Genomic DNA, 21,040 nt, shown 5'->3' on the forward strand with positions numbered 1-21,040 from the left:
GGGAGGTTTGGTAAAATGAATTAGTGGAGTTGGAGAGTCAAGCTTGGTTGCAAACTCACAGAAGCATTGGCAAGTATGGAGCAAAATTTAGTTGTCAGACTTTTCATATTTATATTATTAGTTGGAAAATATTTTATTCCCATTTAGATCCTTTATGTTGCATAGCCAAATATGGCTAACACAACTGAGCTGGAACACACATCATCTGATGAACACCACAGACAGGTAGAATCCGACTGCTGTGTATCAACTTTAGTTCAAAAGGTTACTATCTTCATGGGGAGAAATGTGTTCATTGTTTTGCTTTTCCTTCAGTAAAAAACTGGTCTAGAAAAAAATCAGAAGCACTGAATAAATAAAGAAATAGATGGTTACCGAATGTAAAGGAAGGTGCATATATTGCAATTTCAAGTGTTTTCCTGTTTATCAGGTCTTTTTAAAGTTGTATATCAGATTACGTATTTTCTAAATTCTGAAATGACTTTAAAAGAGATTGCTATACATTAAACTGGATTAAACAATTTATTAAGAGTTAATGTGCCCTTTACTCCATGACTTTCCCCCAAAGTGCTAGAAAGTAAAATTGGTAAAATATGGCTAAAATTCAGTTATTTCAAATTAAATGTTTCCTGCGTGCACACCATTGAAAGATTATTCACAATTCCTTTCAATTCACCATTATATTATTATTATTATTATTATTATTATTATTATTATTATTATTATTATTATTTGTTTTAATAAGATTGACAGTACTTTCAGATTCTTGAGTAAGAGCTGGATATATTCTAATGTTGCATCTTAATGCTTTCTCTACAAAGCACAAAACAGTATAAGTTTCCATAAGGATCTCAATCCAAATTCACCCATAAAATGTGATTTTGCCTAAATTGAAACCTGCAAAAAGTAGCTTAAGGGAAACTAATATCTTGCTAGTAATCATGCTAATTATTATTATGTTTGACTCGTGGACTTTAACATATGATAGAAGATAGGGATACTATAGGAGAGTATGCTACTTGTCAATACATCTATGAAGGAAAATCACTTCCATTGTGAAAATATACCCTTTGATATACAGCTAATCCTTGATTTACAATAGCAATTGGAATTGAACTTTCTGTCAATAAACAATGAAGTCATAAAGTATGACTGGAATGCTTAACAACAACAGTCATCCTGTACTCATAGGAAGCAGAGGAATATTGCACGATAATCTTCAATATATTTTCTTTTGGCTTCTTCTGAGGGGAACCTCTCCACACCCTGAGGGCACAGATAAACCTCCAAGTGGCCTCAACGTGTCTCAGAAATAGTGCTAATGACCAGATGACTGCAAGGAACATAAATCCTTCCATTCCCCACCATTCAATCAGAACTGAAGAGGTTTCTTAGATGAGAAGCAAAACATCTTCAAGGAAAAAACAGAAAAAGTCCAGTTATCTCTTGAAAAAGCACCTTTCACCTCATCCTTGTTATCTTTCCAGAAATCCTTGAAAGCATGGTTGTGCCAGCAGGCTTGTGGATCACAAGGATATGATGATTTAATGAAATGGCTGCATTACTTTTTACATAATTTTTCCCAGCCAACTTGTTACTAATAATATTGTTGATGTTTGCTAATTCTACTAGTTTTAATATTTTGATTTTATGATTATTTTAATTGTCTGCTACTAGAGTTACTTTTCGATGAGATGTGTGGCTATATAAATGTAATAAATAAATATTGTTTCATATATTTTTTAATGTTATCATCAAAACACCAATAGATATACCATAGGTACAGAGATAACCACATTACGCTAGTGCCAAATGTTATTAATATATGTGAAATTCTTGGAATTAAAAATATTTTTTTTTAATTTTATAACATTTTGAACTTTTGAGGCTTCCTTAATTTAGCTATTGAGCATATTTCTGTTTTCATAAATGAATTTAATTTTTTCTAGTGGGAAATGATTAATAAATACAAATTGCTGTTCTTTACTTGATTATACTGAAACATTTGGTAAAGTAGCGTGTTTCCCTGAAAATAAGACAGGGTCTGCTCCAAAAGACACAACAGGGCTTATTTGTGGTTAAGTATTATCTTTAGGGAAATACGGTACTAAATGCGCCCATCAGGCTGATGATCTTAACTGGGGCTTATTTAGGCAGTAGGGCTTATATTACGAGCATCCTGAAAAAACATGCTAGGGTTTATTTTCCAGTTGGATCTTATTTTCAGGGAAACACGGTATATTCCAAGCTAATTTGACAGAAATGTGTAGGATTATTGTTTTTTTACAAGACTTTCTATTGCACATGTCAATTTATAGGTCCATCATGACAGAATTAGTTTCTTTATAAATGGTTTGGAAGATGATGATACAGCCTTTGATTCCAGAATTCTCACAGGGCTAATAGCAGATCCATCTGTTGGAGGCGTATGGAGAATTGGGCAAAATTTAAATGGTGAGTGGTTTTGAATGGACAGACATATAATTATAACTAAAAAAAATAGATTGCATGGCTATGCAATGTTCAACAACCTCATTATTATTATTATGGTTTGTCACACAGTTAGCCAGATGTTTAGACAAGATTTCACACTTTTATCCATCTATTGAGCCCTTCCCAAAGACCTGGGATAGGCAGATGTGGATGTTTGATGGTATTAAAGGTATAGTCGCAGGATGTAACCTGTTCCAAGTAAAGCTGCTTTTTATAATTGACTGGTGGTAATTTTGTCAATGCCAATGGTGTCCAAGTGGCGCTCCAAAGGTTTTGGGATTATACCTAAGGAGCCTATTACTACTGGTACTTTTTTGCTCTCTTGCAGAGCAAACTTGCCATAGTTGTTCTATTTCTATTTGCAGATTTTTTTTGTCTTTTGTGATTACCCCACCCCCCCAGTTCTTTCTCTTCTCTTCTGCTGTTTCCAGATACTGCAATGTGCACTATCCAGCTCTTTATCTTTTTTTACCAACATTTGTTAATTCTGGGTGTTATATGAATGTTTATTGTCTCTTTGAAATCTAAAATCCTAGAGCACTTTAGCTTCTTCATTTTCTGTGACTTTGTCCATTTTGTGATCCCAGTAGTTCTTGCAGATATTCCACACCCACCTTGGTAAGCAGAGTCTCTCAATGACACTCTGTGGATGAAGGGCATGATTCGTTGTCTTTATTTTGATAGTCTTCCTATCCAGAGTGTAGACAACAGTATGAAGTCAGAGCTGCCAGTTCTTTAGCTGGTGCTGGGCTTCAAATACAACATGAATGCAGCTTGGATAAAGGAGGTAGAATAAAAACGAAGCTGAAATAAAAGAATTTGTAATAACAGTTTTTCATTATTTCATTTTTCAGATCTTGATACTTTTTTATCTGCTCCAATTCTTTGTCTTCTATTCTACTATCTCTAGGTATTGACAGGTCAATTTTCTACACTTTCCTCTTTTGAACCAGTGTTAAAGCTGGTTTATGAGACAAGATCTTATTAGTTTTAGTATTATCTATTTTGCCTCACATCTTTCTCTAGATATATAGATGTTTTATTTATCTCTTCTACTTCTGTTTAACAGAGGCTGCAACAGTAATTTAGAAGTGTTGTTAAAAATAATCCTAAACAAATTTCTATGTATGACCATTTCCTACTTTTGACTACCTGAAGGCAAGCTGATAGTACAGTTGGGAAGGAGGTAATCATCCAGGACAATTCCGAGCACCTCATCCTGTGCAAAAGCAATTGTTCAAATAGATACATTGGACAAAAAATAGGATCTGTTGGATGAAAAAAGGATAATTTTCACTGTAGCAATATTGAGATTTAATAAAAAAATTAAGTATTCCCTCTGTTTTGTAAGCTACTATAGACAAATGATAGAAATGTATGTATGTAACTGGACTCTGCAGTCAGATTTTTTTCAAGTCATTATGCTGCAACATGCAGCCTTTTAATAGTGTCATCATACAGTCCATTCACTGTACTTAATATCATGCACTTTATTCACTGCACTTGGTACAAGTACTCTGTTTAGAATGTTACTTTAATATAACTATAATTGGCTAAACTACCTTTCCCATTTTTTTTCTTACATTCAATCATGTCTAATTCTTGAGGATTTCTTGGCAAGAGTTTTTAGAAGTGGTTTGCCATTTCCTCCTTCCAAGGGCTGAGAGAAAGTGATTGGCCCAAGTCACCCAGCTGGCTTTATGCCCAAGGCAGAGCTAGAATTCATGGTCTCCTGATTTCTAGCCTGATGCCTTAGCCACTACACCAAACTGACCCTCACTTAGTAGCCATCAATAGCATGGTAATGTAACTCAGTAACTCACCTCTCTCCACCAAGATAAAGTAAAAGCTTGGTCAAGACTATCAATCAATCTACTTGAAGAGTTGCTTGGATGTCTGATTTAAGGGATGCACAAGAGTGAATAGAGCAAGCCTGCCATCCTTCCCTGGGTGAAGATGTCATTGTTGGAAAGCCAAAAGTGAATTGTTTTTCTAATATTCTAATATGTTCCTTACCTGTGATTAGGTTAGAACTACAAGTTTTTAGAGGATAAATAATAGATTATAGAAACAAAGTCTTGTCATGGTGGTGCAGTGGTTAGAATGTGGTATTGCAATCTTGCAGCCAGATTTCGATTCTGACCAGTTTAAGATTGACTCAGCCTTCCATCTTTCCGAGATCAGTAAAACGAGGACCCAGATTGTTGGATGCAATATGCTGATGCTGTAAACCACTTAAAGAGGGCTGCAAAGCGCTATGAAGTGATTTATAAGCCTAAGTGCTATTCCTATTGTCACATATGTGATTTTACTAATTTTGGCCATCATTCCTTTTCTACTTCAGGTGTTTGGATTGTGAACTATTTTTATTCTGTTTCTGCAATAAGAAATTTAAGTTCCTTTGCCAGTAAAAAAACAAGTATTAAAACTTTTGGGAACATTTCATTTAGTAAGCTAAGGAAAAGGAGTAAGAAAAAAAAAACATTTCTCAGAAATTCCCATGTACTGAAGTAATCCTGAGTGAATATTTGGTGATGCTGAGATTGATCCCCTTCCCCATTTTCTGACCATGGCTGTCAATATAAGGTTTCAGTGATTTTGCAGCTCCCTGAAATTCTGTTTGGTGATGAATTGGTTCTGCAGATTTATTAAGGCTGAGTAGCACTGATCCAGAACAAACTGTAATTTGGAGCCAAGGCCTAAATATATCTGCATCTGGCCTGAAGAAAGTTTGATTTATTCTCAGAAACCACTGAGCTCCTATACATCAAAACTTGAAAGTTTTCTCGTTTCAAAGTGCTTGTGGTTGGCACTGTTATTTTGAATACCAGATACAGAATACTTATGCAAGACAAAAAGAAATCTTAAAAATAAACCTTTAATCTTTATCACGTAAAGTGATACCTACAGTTGTCTCCAGTATATCTCTTCTCTAATTAGAGATGGCACAAGGACTGGCTCATTACTTCTGTCTAATGAGCCAGTTTTTCTGCCACCTCTGTAATCAGATAAGGGATAGGTACAAAATGTTCCCATAAAGTTATTATAAATCATTTTAATCAAAAGAATTAAGTTACTGCCCTCCATAGTTTTGTTCGGAACCAAGATGGTTTCATTCAGAAAAGGTAATTGTGCAAGAGAGAGCTCTGTGTGCTGAATTTAAGATTTCCTCAAGCAGCACAGAGTTGTTTTCTGGTTGATGGAACTGGATTATTTATTTATAATGTATTTTTGCAGGTTCAGAGCAATTTGTCGGGAGGATGCAAGATTTCAGATTGTACCAAATGGCCCTTACAAACAGGTAGGGACTTTCTCAATTTTGCAAAACTTAAAAATGCAATGATCAAGATAAAAAAGATGTAACTATGATAATATGGTTTCTTGGGCTTTTTTTAAAAGTCATTGGATGTGTAACTATAGCTTCATGCAATCTGAATACAAAAAAGGCTTTTAATTGGCTGCATGGATTCAAGCAGTTGTACTTTCAAGATATTAAGCAAGAAATTAAACAAACAAACAAAAGCCCCTGTACACCAATCACATAATATCCATATGTTGTGAGATTTTCCTAAAGCACAACTGATTTCTTTATGACATCTCCCTAATTCTCATGTAAAACATTCACACTGAAACACTGTAAACACGTTCAACTGTTGTAGATCATGGAAAACCTATGTTTGCCTTCAAAACTTTTGTACGGTCCCTCCTTCCTTCTCAGTCAAAAATGCTACATTTTATAAGCAGAAGAAATAGATTAGATGAAACATATATCTGCATCTATAATACACATACAAAGCACTTCCCATAACACTGTGGTGTGGTGCTTTGAAGATCATACAGCATTAAAAAAAATGACTGAAATGCCTTTGAAAGGATTATTTAGTGTGCCATTACTGTTTGTGTGGTATGTTGGATTGCATTACTGCAAATATTAATTTTTAAAAATCCAGTAATTAGTGACTCATAGCAACAAATTTGTAACAAAAGATATCTCCTTACCTATTTATAAACTTTTTACCCAAAAATTCATGTTAGAACTGGCTGTATTAATATATTTTAGATATTGATGGTTTAAATTTGTCCATACTGCTCTTTAGATAATGAAACTTGTCCCAAAGAGTGCATACATAAATTAATAACTTAATAAGCAATAAATCTAAGCTCTTATTTTTTAGTGAAAACCAAGAAGTGCAATTAAGGACAACTAAACTTAAAATGATTATTTGCACAATAATGTTGAACTTTCAGGTAGTCCATGCTTAACCCCACTCATTCAGTGACAATGAAAGTTATGACAGCATTGAAAAAGGAGATTTATGACTAGTTCTCAAAGTTCCAGCCATCATAGCGCTCCTGCGGTTACACAATAACAGTCTGGATGCTTGGCAACTGTCTCACCCCTATGATAGTTGCAGAATCTTGCAGTCATGTTATTCTCATTGGCAGTCTTTACTGTTGGCTTCCCACAAGCAAGATCAATAGGTAAGCTGGCAGGGAAGGTCTTAAGTTGCTCCAGGAAGCTGTTCGCACTTTCCCCTGCCTGCCACCACATCAAGAACACATCATGCCTTACAAGCTGCTTACATATCTTCCTCTGGATGGCAGCAGCTGGCCCCACCACACTTGCACCACATGCTGCACCTTGACCTACCTGCTGGCCTGCCTCCAAGCCACCTGGGACTTGCTTAACGACCTGCGATCCTCACTTAATTATAGTAATGGGGAGTGCCTGCGTTGCCTTTGCTAAGAGCTGCAGTCATGTGACATTGAGTTTTACGGTTGCATTGCTTAACAAAGAAAACTCTGGTCCCAATTACTATCATTAACTGAGGATTACTTGTGCTTTTCAGTTAAAAGCGGTTCTTTAAAGCCTGTCTGAAAACAGAATGGAGATCAATTACCTTCTGTTAGAAAAATCCTTCTGTAAAAACTGGGCCATAATTAAGAACACTGTGTCTTTTGTGCCTACCAGTCTGGTGGTTTTGTCTGCAAGTCCTTGGATAGGACATTTGTGCATAATCGTGTATCTAGGCATTTAAAAATTACCCTTGCTCATTTCTTTGTGATGTGCCTTGCCGATTTCTTATTTATTTCTATTATTCTAGAGACATTTTTGAAGTATGGTCTGGAAAATTTCCTCAACTACGTATTCAATCAGAATGTCGCTGTCCTGGAAGTCACCCAAGGGTACATCCTTTGGTTCAGAGGTATTGCATTCCTAATGGTGCAGATGACACAACTAATGACAGAGTGCTCAGACTAAATCCTGAAGCTCACCCTTTAAGCTATATCAATGATAATGATATTGGAACTACATGGATTTCATCTATATTTAGCACCACTGAACATCTACGTCATGGAGTAACCATCACCATTGACTTAGAAAATGGACAGTACCAGGTGAGTTTAAAGTTCTCCTTTCTTATCTTCTGTTTTCATTAACAAAAAATTCAAGCATATTCCAAATGAAATAAGGATCAATGAAAAATATATTCTGAGTTAATTATTTTGATATCACTGGTTTCTCTTGAGTGGAGATAAACACAAGAGAAGCAGTTTGGTGTAGTAGTTAAAGTCACTGGGCTAGGAACCAAACACCCTGAGTCTTAGTCCTGTCTTATGAATAAAGCCAGTTGGAGACTTTGTGCCAGCCTAGGAAGAAAATATACATAGTGCTTGACTTACAACCACAACTGAGCCTAAAATTTCTGTTGCTAAGTGAGACATTTGTTAAGTGAGTTGTGCCCCATTTTACAAACTTTCTTGCCACAGTTGTTAGGTGAATCACTGCAGTTATTAAGTTAGTAACATGGCTGTTAAGTGAATCTGGCTTCCCCAATGATTTTGCTTGGCAGAAGGTCGCAAAAGGTGATCACATGACCTTGGGACACAGCAAGAGTCATAAGTATGAAACATTTGCCAAGCTTCTGAATTTTGTTCACATGACCACGGGGATGCTGCCACAGTCATAAGTGTGAAAAACAATCATAAGTCATTTTTTTCAGTGCTGTTGTAACTTTGAATGGTCACTAAATAAATTATTGTAAATTGAGGATTATCTGTAATAGCAAACCACTTTTGAAAAAAATTACCAAGAAAATTACATGGACTTGTTTGCATAGTCACCAGGAGTCAAATTATACAGACACAAAAAGGCAAACATATACATTTTTCGTGTTTTTTGTCTCCTATTCTTTAAATGTAATATTTCAGGAATTTAAATAGTTTTTAGATACTCTAAATGAATTTTTTAGCAGTTTTAGTTCTTTGAAGATTTTCCGTATATTCAGGAATTCCTACCTCCTAATTTTGGGAAATTCTTGTGTGCCCACTTGGATTACAAGGGATGCAACCTTGATGCTCGACATATGGCTATTAAGTGTTGCATGGCAGATTGGTACTGGTAAACAACCGATTATTCATGGAAAACTGTCTGCAGGTTCACTGATGTGGTATGATAAATATAAAGAGTTCTGGGTTTTTCCAAACACAGTTTAGAAATCTTGTAATGATGGATAAGGTAGAAAAAATGTATATTGGAACCATTGCAATTTATAACAGTGAATAAAACAGTGCTTTTTTGCTTTGACAAAAAATATATATCTTCATATCACCTCGAAGCATCAGTTGGCCATTCCAAAGTCTGCAAGAGGCTTCTGTTCTGGAGAAAGAAATCTCTTGCTTAAGATACTTTGCTTCAGAAATGGGAACTGCTTTGTCAAAAAAATAGTTTGCATTTAGAACTTTGAATGTTTAGCTTTTCTTATGGAATCCATTGGATAGCAACTTGTCTTCCTTTTGGGCTTTTTTTTGTTTTACTTTGTATAACAAGGCATATTAGATTGTGACGTAAAATATTATTTTACAATAATATTTATTTTATTTTAATAATAAGAACCCAATTGTTCTGCAAGAAGGTAGAATGAGCACAATGTAATAGTATAGGGCAGAGGTCCCCAACCTTTCCGGCTTGGCGGCCCAGAAGGAAAGGGAGCAGCAGTGAAATGTGCATGCACGTGGCCCTGCATGTGCAAATGGGCGTGTGCATGGTGGTGGCAAGCAGGGCATGCACCTCCATGGTGCATGCGCAAATGGGTCACATGCACCCATGCCACATGTGCTGGCACCCACACACATGCAGAAACAGGATGCTTGTGCCTCTGTGACACTGGCTGCAGTGCTAGCGTCCCCACGCATACACAAATGGGGTTGCTAGTGCCCTCACAGCAGTGCTACTGCGAGTGGGGGGGGATCTTGCCAGTTATTCCCGGGGCCTGGTGGCCAACAGGCCATAGCCCAGTACCAGGCCATGGACCATAGATTGGGGATCCCTGGCATAGGGTGTAATAAATGCTCAAGAATATAAAGCACTAGAGTTCACTTATGATCACTGAACATATGAGTAGAATTACTCCTGCTTTGGTATTACTTTCACTTGGATCCTTTGTTGGTAGTTAACTTTAGGAAAGTTTTTCGATGTTAGCCTAGGATTTTTATTTGTTCTGTTAGAACTGATGTAATCTTTTCTTTTCCAGAAGAACTACTTCTAGTTATAAAACATTTCCATAAAATTGTTTAGGTTTAGGTTTAGGTTTTATTCAATTTCTATACCGCCCTTCTCCCGAGGGACTCAGGGCGGTTAACAGGGCATATATAAATAAATAACAGTACAAAAATTAAAAAGAGATTAAACCAATGCCCAATTAAAATACAATGACAATAAAATAATAAAAAAACCGTTAAAAAGACCCTCCCCATCAGGCCAGACCAGCTAGTTCAAAGAAGTGGGTCTTCAGCCCGCGGCGGAAGGAGCGGAGGTCCGGTGCCATCTGGAGCTCAACCGGCAGTTGGTTCCATAGTGCCGGAGCACCCACAGAGAAGGCCCTCCCCCTGGGGGCCACCAGTCGGCATTCCCTGACTGGAGGCACCCTGAGGAGGCCCTCTCTGTGGGCACGCACAGGGCGGAGGGGAGTTGACGCCGGCAGCAGGTGGTCCTCAAGGTATCCCGGACCCATGCCATGTAAGGACTTGAAGATCATAACCAAAACCTTGAACCTCACCCGGAAGACAACTGGTAACCAATGCAGCTCGCGGAGCAAAGGTGTAACATGGGAGTACCGGGAAACTCCCAAGACAACTCTCGCAGCTGCATTCTGTACCAGTTGGAGCCTCCGAGTGGTCTTCAAGGGAAGCCCCATGTAGAGAGCATTGCAGTAGTCCAGGCGAGAGGTCATGAGCGCATGAGTGACCGTACACAGGGCATCCCGGTCCAGATAGGGCCACAACTGGCGCACCAGGTGAACCTGGGCGAAAGCCCCCCTAGTCACAGCCACTATATGATCTTCCAGACTGAGTCGTGAATCTAGGAGGACTCCCAAGTTGCGAGCCCTATCCACGGGGGGTAAAGACTCACCCCCCATAAGAAGAGATGGAATATTTTGAATGTCCTGGGATGCCGGAATGCACAGCCACTCAGTCTTGTCGGGGTTGAGTTGAAGTCTGTTCCTCCCCATCCAGGCCCGCACCGCCTCCAGGCAACAGGACATTACATCGAGGGCATCACAGGGGTGGTTTGGGGTCGAAATAAAAAGTTGGGTATCATCGGCATATTGATGATACCCAACTCCAAAACCACGAATGATCTCACCCAGCGGTTTCATGTAGATGTTGAACAGGAGAGGCGAGAGGACCAACCCCTGAGGAACTCCACAAGCGAGGGTCCTAGGGGTCAACCTCTGCCCTCCTGCCAACACCGACTGCGAGTGTCCCAGGCGATAGGAGGAGAACCACTGAAGAACTGTGCCTCCCACTCCCAATCCCCTGAGATGCCGCAGCAGGATACCATGGTCGATGGTATCGAAAGCCGCCGAGAGGTTTAATAGGCTCTGTCCCGAGCCCTCCAGAGATCATTCACCAGAGTGACCAATGCCGTCTCCATGCTGTACCCGGGCCTGAAACCCGATTGGAACGGGTCTAGATAATCCGCTTCATCCAGGACCAGGGGAAGCTGATGCACCACCAAACTCTCAACAACCTTCGCAAGAAAGCGAAGGTTGGAGACCGGACGAAAGTTGTTCAAAACAGCTGGGTCCAGGGCAGGCTTCTTGAGGAGAGGTCTCACCACCGCCTCCTTCAAGACGGCAGGGAAATTACCCTCACTCAAGGAAGCAGATATAACTGCCTGGAACCAGCCTCGTGTCCTCTCCCGGGCTGCATAAACCAGCCAAGAAGGACACGGGTCCAATAAACATGTGGTGGAGCTCAGCCTCCCCATAATCCTGTCCACTTCCTCAGGGGTTACAGAATCAAACTCCTCCCAAATAACATCGACAAGACCGCCCGTGTCCTGCTCGTCAGACTCTGCCCAGTTGGAGTCCAGACCGGTCCGAATCCGAGCGATTTTATCCAGCAGATGTTGTCCAAACTCCTCGGCACGACCCTGCAAGGGATCTTCCCTCACCTCCTGATTAAGGAGGGAGCGGGTTACCCTGAACAGTGTGGCCGGGCGATTTTCTGCAGACGCGATGAGGGCAGAAAAGTAATTACACCTCGCCGTCCTCATCGCTGCGAGATAAGACCTAATAAAGGTTCTTAGTCGCAACCGGTCGGATTCGGATCGGCTGGACCTCCAACAGCTCTCTAGGCCCCGTTTCCGACGCTTCATCTCCCGGAGCTCCGAGGAGAACCATGGAGCTCGTTGGGATCTGCACCGGGTCAGGGGCCGCAAGGGTACAACTCAGTCGAGTGCCTCAGTGGCCGTCCTTTCCCAGGCTTCCACTAGGGCATCCGCCGAGTTGTGAGCAACGGAGGCAGGTGGGGACCCCAGCGCCGCCTGGAATCTATCAGGATCCATTAAGCGTCTGGGGTGGTACCATCTAATTGGCTCTGTACCCCCACGGCGGGGGGTGGCAAAATGGAAGACCAGCTGCAGGAGGTGATGATCGGTCCATGACAGGGGCATAATAAATGGAGAGCCCCCACCAAGATCATCAAACCACCGTCCAGATAAAAAAAACAGGTCAAGGGTGTGGCCTCCCTGATGAGTTGGTTCAGAAATTACTTGCGTCAGGTCCATGGCCGTCATGGAAGCCATGAACTCCCGAGCTAGCTCAGATGAACCTCCCAGGGATGGTAGATTGAAGTCACCCAAAACTATAAGTTTGGGGAACTCAATCACCAACCCCGAGAGGATATCGAGCAGCTCAGGCAGGGCTGCCGCTGCGCGACTAGGCGAAAAGTACACCAGCAGCAAGCCCAACTGCGCCCCCGGACCAAATCTCAAGAAGAGAGACTCACACCCGACTATCTGAGGAATGGTGGTCTCCCGCGGACATAAGGTCTCCCTGATAGCTACCGCCACACCCCCACCCCTACCTTGAGCTCGTGGTTGGTGTAGCACCCGGAAACCTGGTGGGCAGAGGTCAACCAAAGGGACCCCACCCTCCGGGCCCAACCAAGTCTCCGTGATGCAAGCCAGGTCCGCATGCTCACCCTCAACTAAATCCCTAACAAGTGGAGCTTTGTTAACCACGGACCTGGCATTTAGGTACACCAACCGGAGCTCAGGAGGCTGCACATCCTCGCTCCTGGAACCTCGGGGAAGAAACAGAGGGTCGGAGTGCCTCACCGCTTGCAAATAGCGGAGACTTCCCCCCCCGGTAACAATACGGCCCTCTGTTTATGCACCTGCTGCCATTCCCCAGCGTCGTGGGAATCGACAGTCCCACGACCCGCTCCAGAGCCCCGGAGACAACCACACCCTGCTCTCCCCCCGCGCGACCAGACCCAAATCTGGCCTGAGCCATGGTTGATTGACCACCCCCCATAGCCAAACAACCCCCACCCCATCCCACCCTTCTCCCTAACCCAATAAAAAATTTTGATAAAAAATTAACCAGGGGCCTCCTATTAAATTTATGTTGAAGGCCCCTGCCCCTGCCCAGCCATCTCTCTGGGTCCCAACAATCGGGCCCTTCATCGAGATTGGAGTTTTTTATAAAGGCGGGTCGCACCCAGGAGAGGGGGGCACCCCTGAGGGCGAACAAGTCTGTGCTGGTGTATTGCCGCATATAGGTCCAACAAGTCCAGGATAGGCAGTCCCATAGTTGGTCATGTCCATAGGAGGATCGAAGGAGGGATAAATATCTGGATCCACACCCAACTGCACTGCCACTCAGTTAGATGCCCCCGGAAGCAGGCCACCCCCCCGCCCTCTCACGATGGGTTGCAACTCTGTTCCTGGGGGTGGTCCAAGATATACTCTGGGTAGGCATACCCCATAGAGCTCCCACCTCTATGGGGCTGCAGATGTAAAAAGAAGCCACTCTCCCACCATGGCTGGTACCCAGAACCGACCAAATCCAAAGGGGAGAGGGGGGGTAGGCAGAGAGTTGGTAGATGTATGTATTCAAGGCAGAAGGGTAGGCAGGCCAAGGTAGTAAAGGTGGTCTGGAAGCACCATCACCGCCGCTGAAGTGGTCCAAAAGCGGTGCAAGGACCACCTATCGCCGTTGCTCCATTGAGGTGACCCGCGGTCATCTTCTCCGCCGCTGAAACGGCCCGAAGACGCCGTCACCGACACAAGCGGTCCAAGGCAGCATAAAAAACATCATCACCGCTGGGATAACTCGCAGTCGCCCTCTCCGCCGCCGAAACGGCCCGAGGATGACAACGTCGCCAAAATCGGCCCGAAGCGGCCTGGGGCAAGATGGAAATGCCACCGCCGGCAAAAGGGGCCAAAAGCCCAGAAAACGCCGCAGCCAACCACCGGCCTCCGCAAACGGCCCGAATAGGCCCGAAAACGCCGGTGCCGCCGAAGCGGCCCGAAAGCAGACCAGATGTCGCCGCTCGGGCCAGAAGGCCCCGGAAATGTCACCGCTAGCTGCTGGTCGCTGAAAACGGCCAGAACACACCGCCGCTGCTGTCGCCGCCGAACGAGGGCCCTCACCGCCGCCGAGCACGGCCCAAAGGACCGCCGCCACCAGCGCCGAAGCCGACGCCCACGCCGTCGCCGCCATCGACGCTGCCAAAATGGACTCACAGGCGTCTCCCTCGCCGACTTTAAGGAATACATTATGAATAACATAATGTTATTGTGTTTGGTACATACAATAACAACAACAACAAAACATTTATGATGGTCCTTCATTTCCACTTTCTGTAGTCAAAGATGTGATTTTCCCATTAATGTCACAGATTATAGCACAGTTCAGTAAACAAAAATAGCATATAAAATTATGTAAGTTCTTCTATTGGCGCTATTGTCCACTATCAGTCACATGAATCCAGGCTACCTGAGTTGAAATCTATGGATATATATATATATATTTCAGAATAGTAAAAGACATGCTGCATTATCATTAGTGTTATAGAACTGATGACATCATCCAAAGTTACAAAATTCTCCTATAAACAAGACATCCAGTAAGAAAGTCAAAGACAAATAAGAAATGTTATCTTAACTTTCATGTACGTGAAACAAAAATCCAGGATGTTTTCTTGGTTTGTTTGACTCATTTATTTAAATGAGTTGCACTATCAGATTGGATTATTTCCACCACCACCACCCCACGCCCACCCAAAAAAGTGCTTTGGAGTTCTGGTATTTGGATTTGTTTTTGTTTTTTTCTCTAAATGGCATAAGGATTTAAAAAAAAATCTGAGAATATCTATTGCTAAGCAAATTGTGCTTTAAATTGTAAGCCGCCCTGAGTCTTCGGAGAAGGGCGGGATATAAATGGGATTTTTTTAAAAAAATTACATTTTTTATAAGTTTGAATAGTTATTTTTTTAAAAAAAATCTCATATTTTTGTAATTAAGACTTGAATCGTTTTTACTGAAATATTGAACAATAGTCAACATGCAACAGGCATAAATGTGAAGTCAACATTTGCAGTAAGTGCAAGTGTGAAGTTACTATTATTGTTCAGAAAGAACAATAACTGATTACAGAAAATTCAGAAAAGAGATACCAAGAAGACCTAACCGAATGGTGAGGCATATGGAAATTGAGCCCTGTGAGGAACATTTAATGGGTATGTTTAGCTCAGAGAAAAGATACCTGAGAGGAGAGGATCATAATCTTTAAATACCTGGAAGTATGTCACACAGAAGAGGGACTGGATTTATTTCCTGTTGGCCTGGGGAGCAGAACCAGAACCAGTGAGTTAAAATTACAAGGAAGTTGCTTTAAGCTAGATGTCAGGATGAATTGGTAGTGGAAACAGGCTGCCATGTGACATGTTGACTTCTCTTTCACTGGAGGTCCTACCACACGGAGTGAAATGTCAGATCAGACATACTTTTAGGAGATCTTACATTGAGCAGAGGTTTGGACTTTATGACCTTAAAGATTTCTTTCTGATTTTACGTAAGATTTCCAAATCAATTCATATTTTGCTGTTGATTTGCAGGTGTTTTATGTTATAATCCAGTTCTTCAGCCCCCAGCCTAAAGCAATCCGACTACAAAGAAAAAAGCAACCTTCCATTGGTTGGGAAGACTGGCAGTACTTTGCAAGGGACTGTAGTGTATTTGGAATGGAGAATAACGGATCACTGCAATATCCAGATTCTGTCAACTGCCTACAGCTTCCTAGGTATGAACAAGCTTATATTGAATCAAGTTACTGAAATCTTGCATTTGCACAGGCAACATAAACTAGCAGATGCTTTTGTTTTTCCCACATGGCTCCTTGCCCCACGTGGTTTCATTTTTTTTCACACAGTAAAAATGATGAGAGGCTACAACCAAAGTTGAAAGTCTACTTAGCTACCAATAAATAAGCAAGCAAGCAAACAAACAAAGTGTGTGTGTTTTTACAAAAAGTAAAATGGGAAAACTAACCACATTTGAGAGACTGAGTTTTATTTTTATTATTATTTTTGGCAGGGAGAGAAATCTTGGCTGTTTTGTTAATCAAGTATTTCATTATTAGCCATATACTAGCAGGGGGTCTGTCTACTTACAGAACCGTCTTTGTCCCATTATATCAGTCTGTCCCACCCAGTCAGGCAGGGAAGGTATGTTGCAGACGCTGTCAGTTAAGCAATGCTTACTGTCAGGGTCCAGGAAAAGAGCCCCCCAGTGGAGTATTGTATTCCCAGAGGTGAGGCAGCCCCCCCTTTTCCCGGCCTTCTGAAAAGGTGTGAAATCATGGCTCTTGCCTGGGGATCACAAGGGAGCACCCCCATTCTTTTAATTAATGTAACATTGTTTTTTATCATTCTTGCTTCTTTTTAAATCTTAACTTTTATATACTGTGTTTATATGTTAGTGTTTTATTGTATACCATGTGGAATCCCTCTGAGAGGGAGATGGGTGGTTCCAAAATAAATCAATAAAATTATTAACTAGCCCTGCTATGGCAATCATATGAAATCTCCCCCAAAATTGTTTTGAAGAAGTTTTGAAAACGTGCTTCTGAACCTTCTAGTGTGACCAATAGCCTTAAATAATTTTCTATGCTGGACTAGAATATTTTGAATTTCATAGCAGCAGCAGCAGCAGCTCACAATTAAGTCCTCCTTCAGGGTGATTATTTGGAAATTAAGTGCTAAAGTGTCTGAGGGCCAGAGTCATAAATTACTTTCAAGAATGCTTCCAAAGTTTGTATTGCCTGATCTTGGCAAAGACTGCAGCTCTTGACCAGTGAAAATGAAAATTACAATTCCACCTTGGCCATTAAATTCCACCTTGATTATTAGGCCATGGCACACAGGCACAGAACTATATTTTCATAGTAAATCATTTGAAAGCAGAGTGTTCTTTTCAACTTCCAAACATATGCACCAACACAGAGATATATATCATCACTTATCTTCTCCACCCCCACAAACCAGATAAATTGCTTAAACAAGTAGGATAGGGAAGGTAAGAGAGAAAAACAAGCAATACCTTTAGGCAATCTCTCTTATTCCTGATCTGTTTGTTTCACTTCTCCCCCTCCAAGCAGAGAGAAATTACAGGAGAGTAAGCAGACAGACAGTGGAGAATACATTGGCTATTTGTGTAGCACATTTGGGACTGCTTGTTTTTGATGTGTATTGGTCATTGTGGCCCTTCTTACTCTCTTGTAATCGCTTCCTCTCCAATCTCTCTGCTCTGTAAGGGACAGTGGATGAGAAAAAGTATCATTCAGCCACAGGACAGTGCATGCTGATTGTAATGGTGATCGCATGACTGACGAACTATAAAGGTTGTAAATGTGTGCCTTGATTGCAGAGTTATTTTTTCAGCACTGTCATAACTTCAAATGGTTATTGCACAAGGCAGCTGGTAAGCAAGGTTTATCTATATTAATATATAGGGTATTTTTCACCTGACTGTTCATTTCTTAGCCCCACTCTTTGAATGTGGTCTTCAGCATACTACCCAAGATAGTGGTTTCCTGCCCCATCCAAAATAGTTTATTAAGATGATCTGATCACCACTCTTAAGTCTTAAGTATGTCTTTCATTAAAAAAAGTAAATGCCTCCAAAATACTTAGGAGATGAAGAAATGTGTAAGATATTTAATAGTGACTATTAACAGTATTACATAAATTAATATAAAAGCCAAATGTTATTTGCTGGATTCCAACAGATCAATGCATATATTTTAGTAAATAAACTGAAAACTTGATTGTCAGAACACTTTAAAGGTGGATAGTTTTAAACAGGGCTTTTTTTCTCATAGAACACTCAGAACGGCGTTCGGGCACCATTTTTTGCAAAAAAAAAAAAAAGCTCCTTCTATTGGCTTTACGAGTAGGCAATCTTGGCTCTTTTTATGACTTGTGAACTTCAACTCCTAGAAATCCTGAGCCAGCCACGCTGAGGGGAAAGAGAGAGGTTTCCAAGCTGATCCATGCTGGCTCAGGAATTCTGGGAGTTGAAGTCCTTGAGTCATAAAAGAGCCAAGGTTGCCTACCCTGCACTAGAGGAGGACATTAAAATTATTTACAAGGTTACTTCTTTAGGAACTAAACTTTTAGAATCTAAAACAGCTAATTCAAAAAAGCCAACAGGAAAGAACCTCACATTTTTCATCTGCTTCTGTCTTTTGGAAGCTAAAATTAGATAACAAAATAATCTATTTCCTATGTTAACATCTCTGCAATGAAATCAATAAAGGTAACAGGAAAGAAATGAGAAACATTTTTCTCAATGTAATATGTCTAATTTAGCTGATGCTAGAAAAAATGGTATCTTTTGTACACTCTTGAAAACTATTTTGAATCTATAACCATCTATTATAACTAAACCACTTTAAATTAAACAATTCTTAAGAATGAAATATTCTTAATTTGGACTTTACTTTTACTGTTTGGACTGTTGTGTGTTTTGAAAAATAGATTATTTAGAATCTAGTTATGTTGCACTTCAGTCTTTAAATAATTAACCTAGTAATATACACAACAATATACAGTACGATGTTTTCCATGGTGAGCTTAACATCAATAACAACATTTATTAAAAAGGCTAAAATAATTTCTGGTGGTATTATCTGTACATTAAAATTTTGTTTAGTCACAATCTTTCACTTTTCACATTCTGGACAAGCAGTGATCATGTATCCTAGCAAAAGATGCTACATATGTGCATAGGTGTAGTCAGTAGCATATGCCTTTTTAAAAATATCAAACATGCAAAGAAACAAAAATAAGTCTAAAATATCTGTATTACATCCAGAAATGCCAACTATGCAACCAATATTTCTCATCCATAACTATGGCACCCTAAGGATACCTGCATAGATGCAAATGCTTCTCTGGGATCAGTAACGCAGCAGGGATTGCTTTTTCCTTCCAGTAACAGATTGCTGGGAAATACCAATCATGGCCTTGAGAATTCCAATGTTTGTTACAAATTTTTCTGGATGTCGTTGGAAAGAGGCTGTTTGGCGCCGGAGACCACTGCCACAAGGAACACAGCTCTGGGTCGGGGTTCGGAGCAGCTCCAGGTGGGGGGTCAGCATGGGCCACGGTGTGGCAAATGTGGGGAGGGGAATCCCCATGGCATCTATGGGGAGGGAAATCCCCGCGGCATGTGGCTCCAAGCTGCAGGGGCGTGGGTGCAAAGGACGGGCAGTGACGCCTTAGCAAGACACCGGCATCGCTCCCAGTGACAGCACCTCTAAGTTCCGACACCTTTTTTTTTTTTTTTAGAAAAAAAGCACTGGTTTTAAAGACCAGAAAAGCTTACAAGATAGGGGGGAAAGTATTTATTTATTTTGTACTTACTGTGTTGCCAAAAAAGCGGAGGTGGGGAAAGAAAGAGTGATTTGCACAAAAACTGCATAGTGAGTGCTTCCCTTCCTTTAGCTTGGTAAATGCATATCTTCACTTTTGAGAATTGTGAATGATTAGCATAGTCTTAAGAAACAACATCTCTGCAGCTACATACTGTTCTAGAATTTTACAAGACTGTTGCTTTGCATAAAACAAATAAAGCTTTTCTTGCTTGCTTTTTACCCCCTTTAAATCTGCAGTTAGCTATAACTCTAATTGCAACAGCTCTGAGGACATTTTAGAAAACACTCGGCGTCAGGAATGTTTAACACTTGTCTGAAAACCCATCAGGGGCCATTCCACCAGGTGCAATAGCTGTTTGTTTGCCTCTCTCTTCCATCTCCCCTTCTTTTCAATCTTGGCAGTTAGGCTATTAAAAGTGTCAGCATTTTCTCTGAACTTCTACACACACCTACATTACTATACAGGAGAAGAGTAAGGGGCTGTTGAAGGTGCATTCATATTCAATAAAACATAGTTGGCTTACATATTATTCAAAGGGACGGAAATGTTTTCGTAAATAGTCAAAAGTGTATTAAAAACAACAGCCCAGTGTATGAAATAGTGCATCTTCAAAGAAAATGCAAGCATTAATGTATGAAATGGTGCTACTGTAGAAATGTTTTATAATGGAACAGTGTTTTCCCTTCAATTACATGACATAATAATTGGAAATGATGCAGGTAAACAATGTTACATAGGGAAGTTACACCTAATTAAAAAAATCCACAATAAGGGACGTACATTTGAAGTACCAAAGGAAGAATTAGCTGATAGGAAATGAGTTACCATTGTGATTTTAAAGCTAAAGTTAACAGGACATCTTACTTGTTCTCCTAGATTTAAATACTGTTGATCAGGAAGTATTTGCATATTTGCCATATAATGCTATTTGGATTTTTTTTAAAAAAAAATCTATGTTGTGTTGATCTGCAAACAAATTATAGTAGAGAACTATTCATTAAAGGATAAGAATGCACTTAAGTTTCCATCCATTTTCATATCTCCTAAGAAGAAAAGTCTTCATATTTTATTGTAATAGATGGCAAAACAATTCCTTATAGGACACACCCAAGAGGTCACCAAGAGCCAAAGTTGATTGTAGGGATTTACATCCTAATTGTGAATTAAATCACCAGAAAGGAATCTAAATTATTTATGCATATCCTTGCTAAGTCTAGATAGAATTATTTTAGTGCAAGTAAAATAATTTTAATATATATGGAAATCAGTCATTTTTATGTTTATTTATAATTTTCTCTGGCATATGTTTTAT

The 21,040-nt window shown here is 40.5% G+C and overlaps 1 protein-coding gene across 1 annotated transcript in view; it reads left to right on the top strand.

Annotated features, from left to right (window-relative positions):
* USH2A (usherin) overlaps positions 1–21,040 on the top strand; it is a gene marked incomplete at both ends in the record, with an annotated part of 509,528 nt that overhangs the window by 33,593 nt on the left and 454,895 nt on the right. The window contains 4 exons of the mRNA XM_083377756.1: positions 2,319–2,454; positions 5,731–5,794; positions 7,599–7,893; positions 15,907–16,091. Coding sequence (XP_083233882.1) covers positions 2,319–2,454; positions 5,731–5,794; positions 7,599–7,893; positions 15,907–16,091 — 680 coding nt within the window. The remainder of the gene's footprint in view (positions 1–2,318; positions 2,455–5,730; positions 5,795–7,598; positions 7,894–15,906; positions 16,092–21,040) is intronic.

The sequence above is a fragment of the Vipera ursinii genome (assembly GCF_947247035.1).
Source record: "Vipera ursinii genome assembly, chromosome: 1".
Lineage (NCBI taxonomy): Eukaryota > Metazoa > Chordata > Lepidosauria > Squamata > Viperidae > Vipera > Vipera ursinii.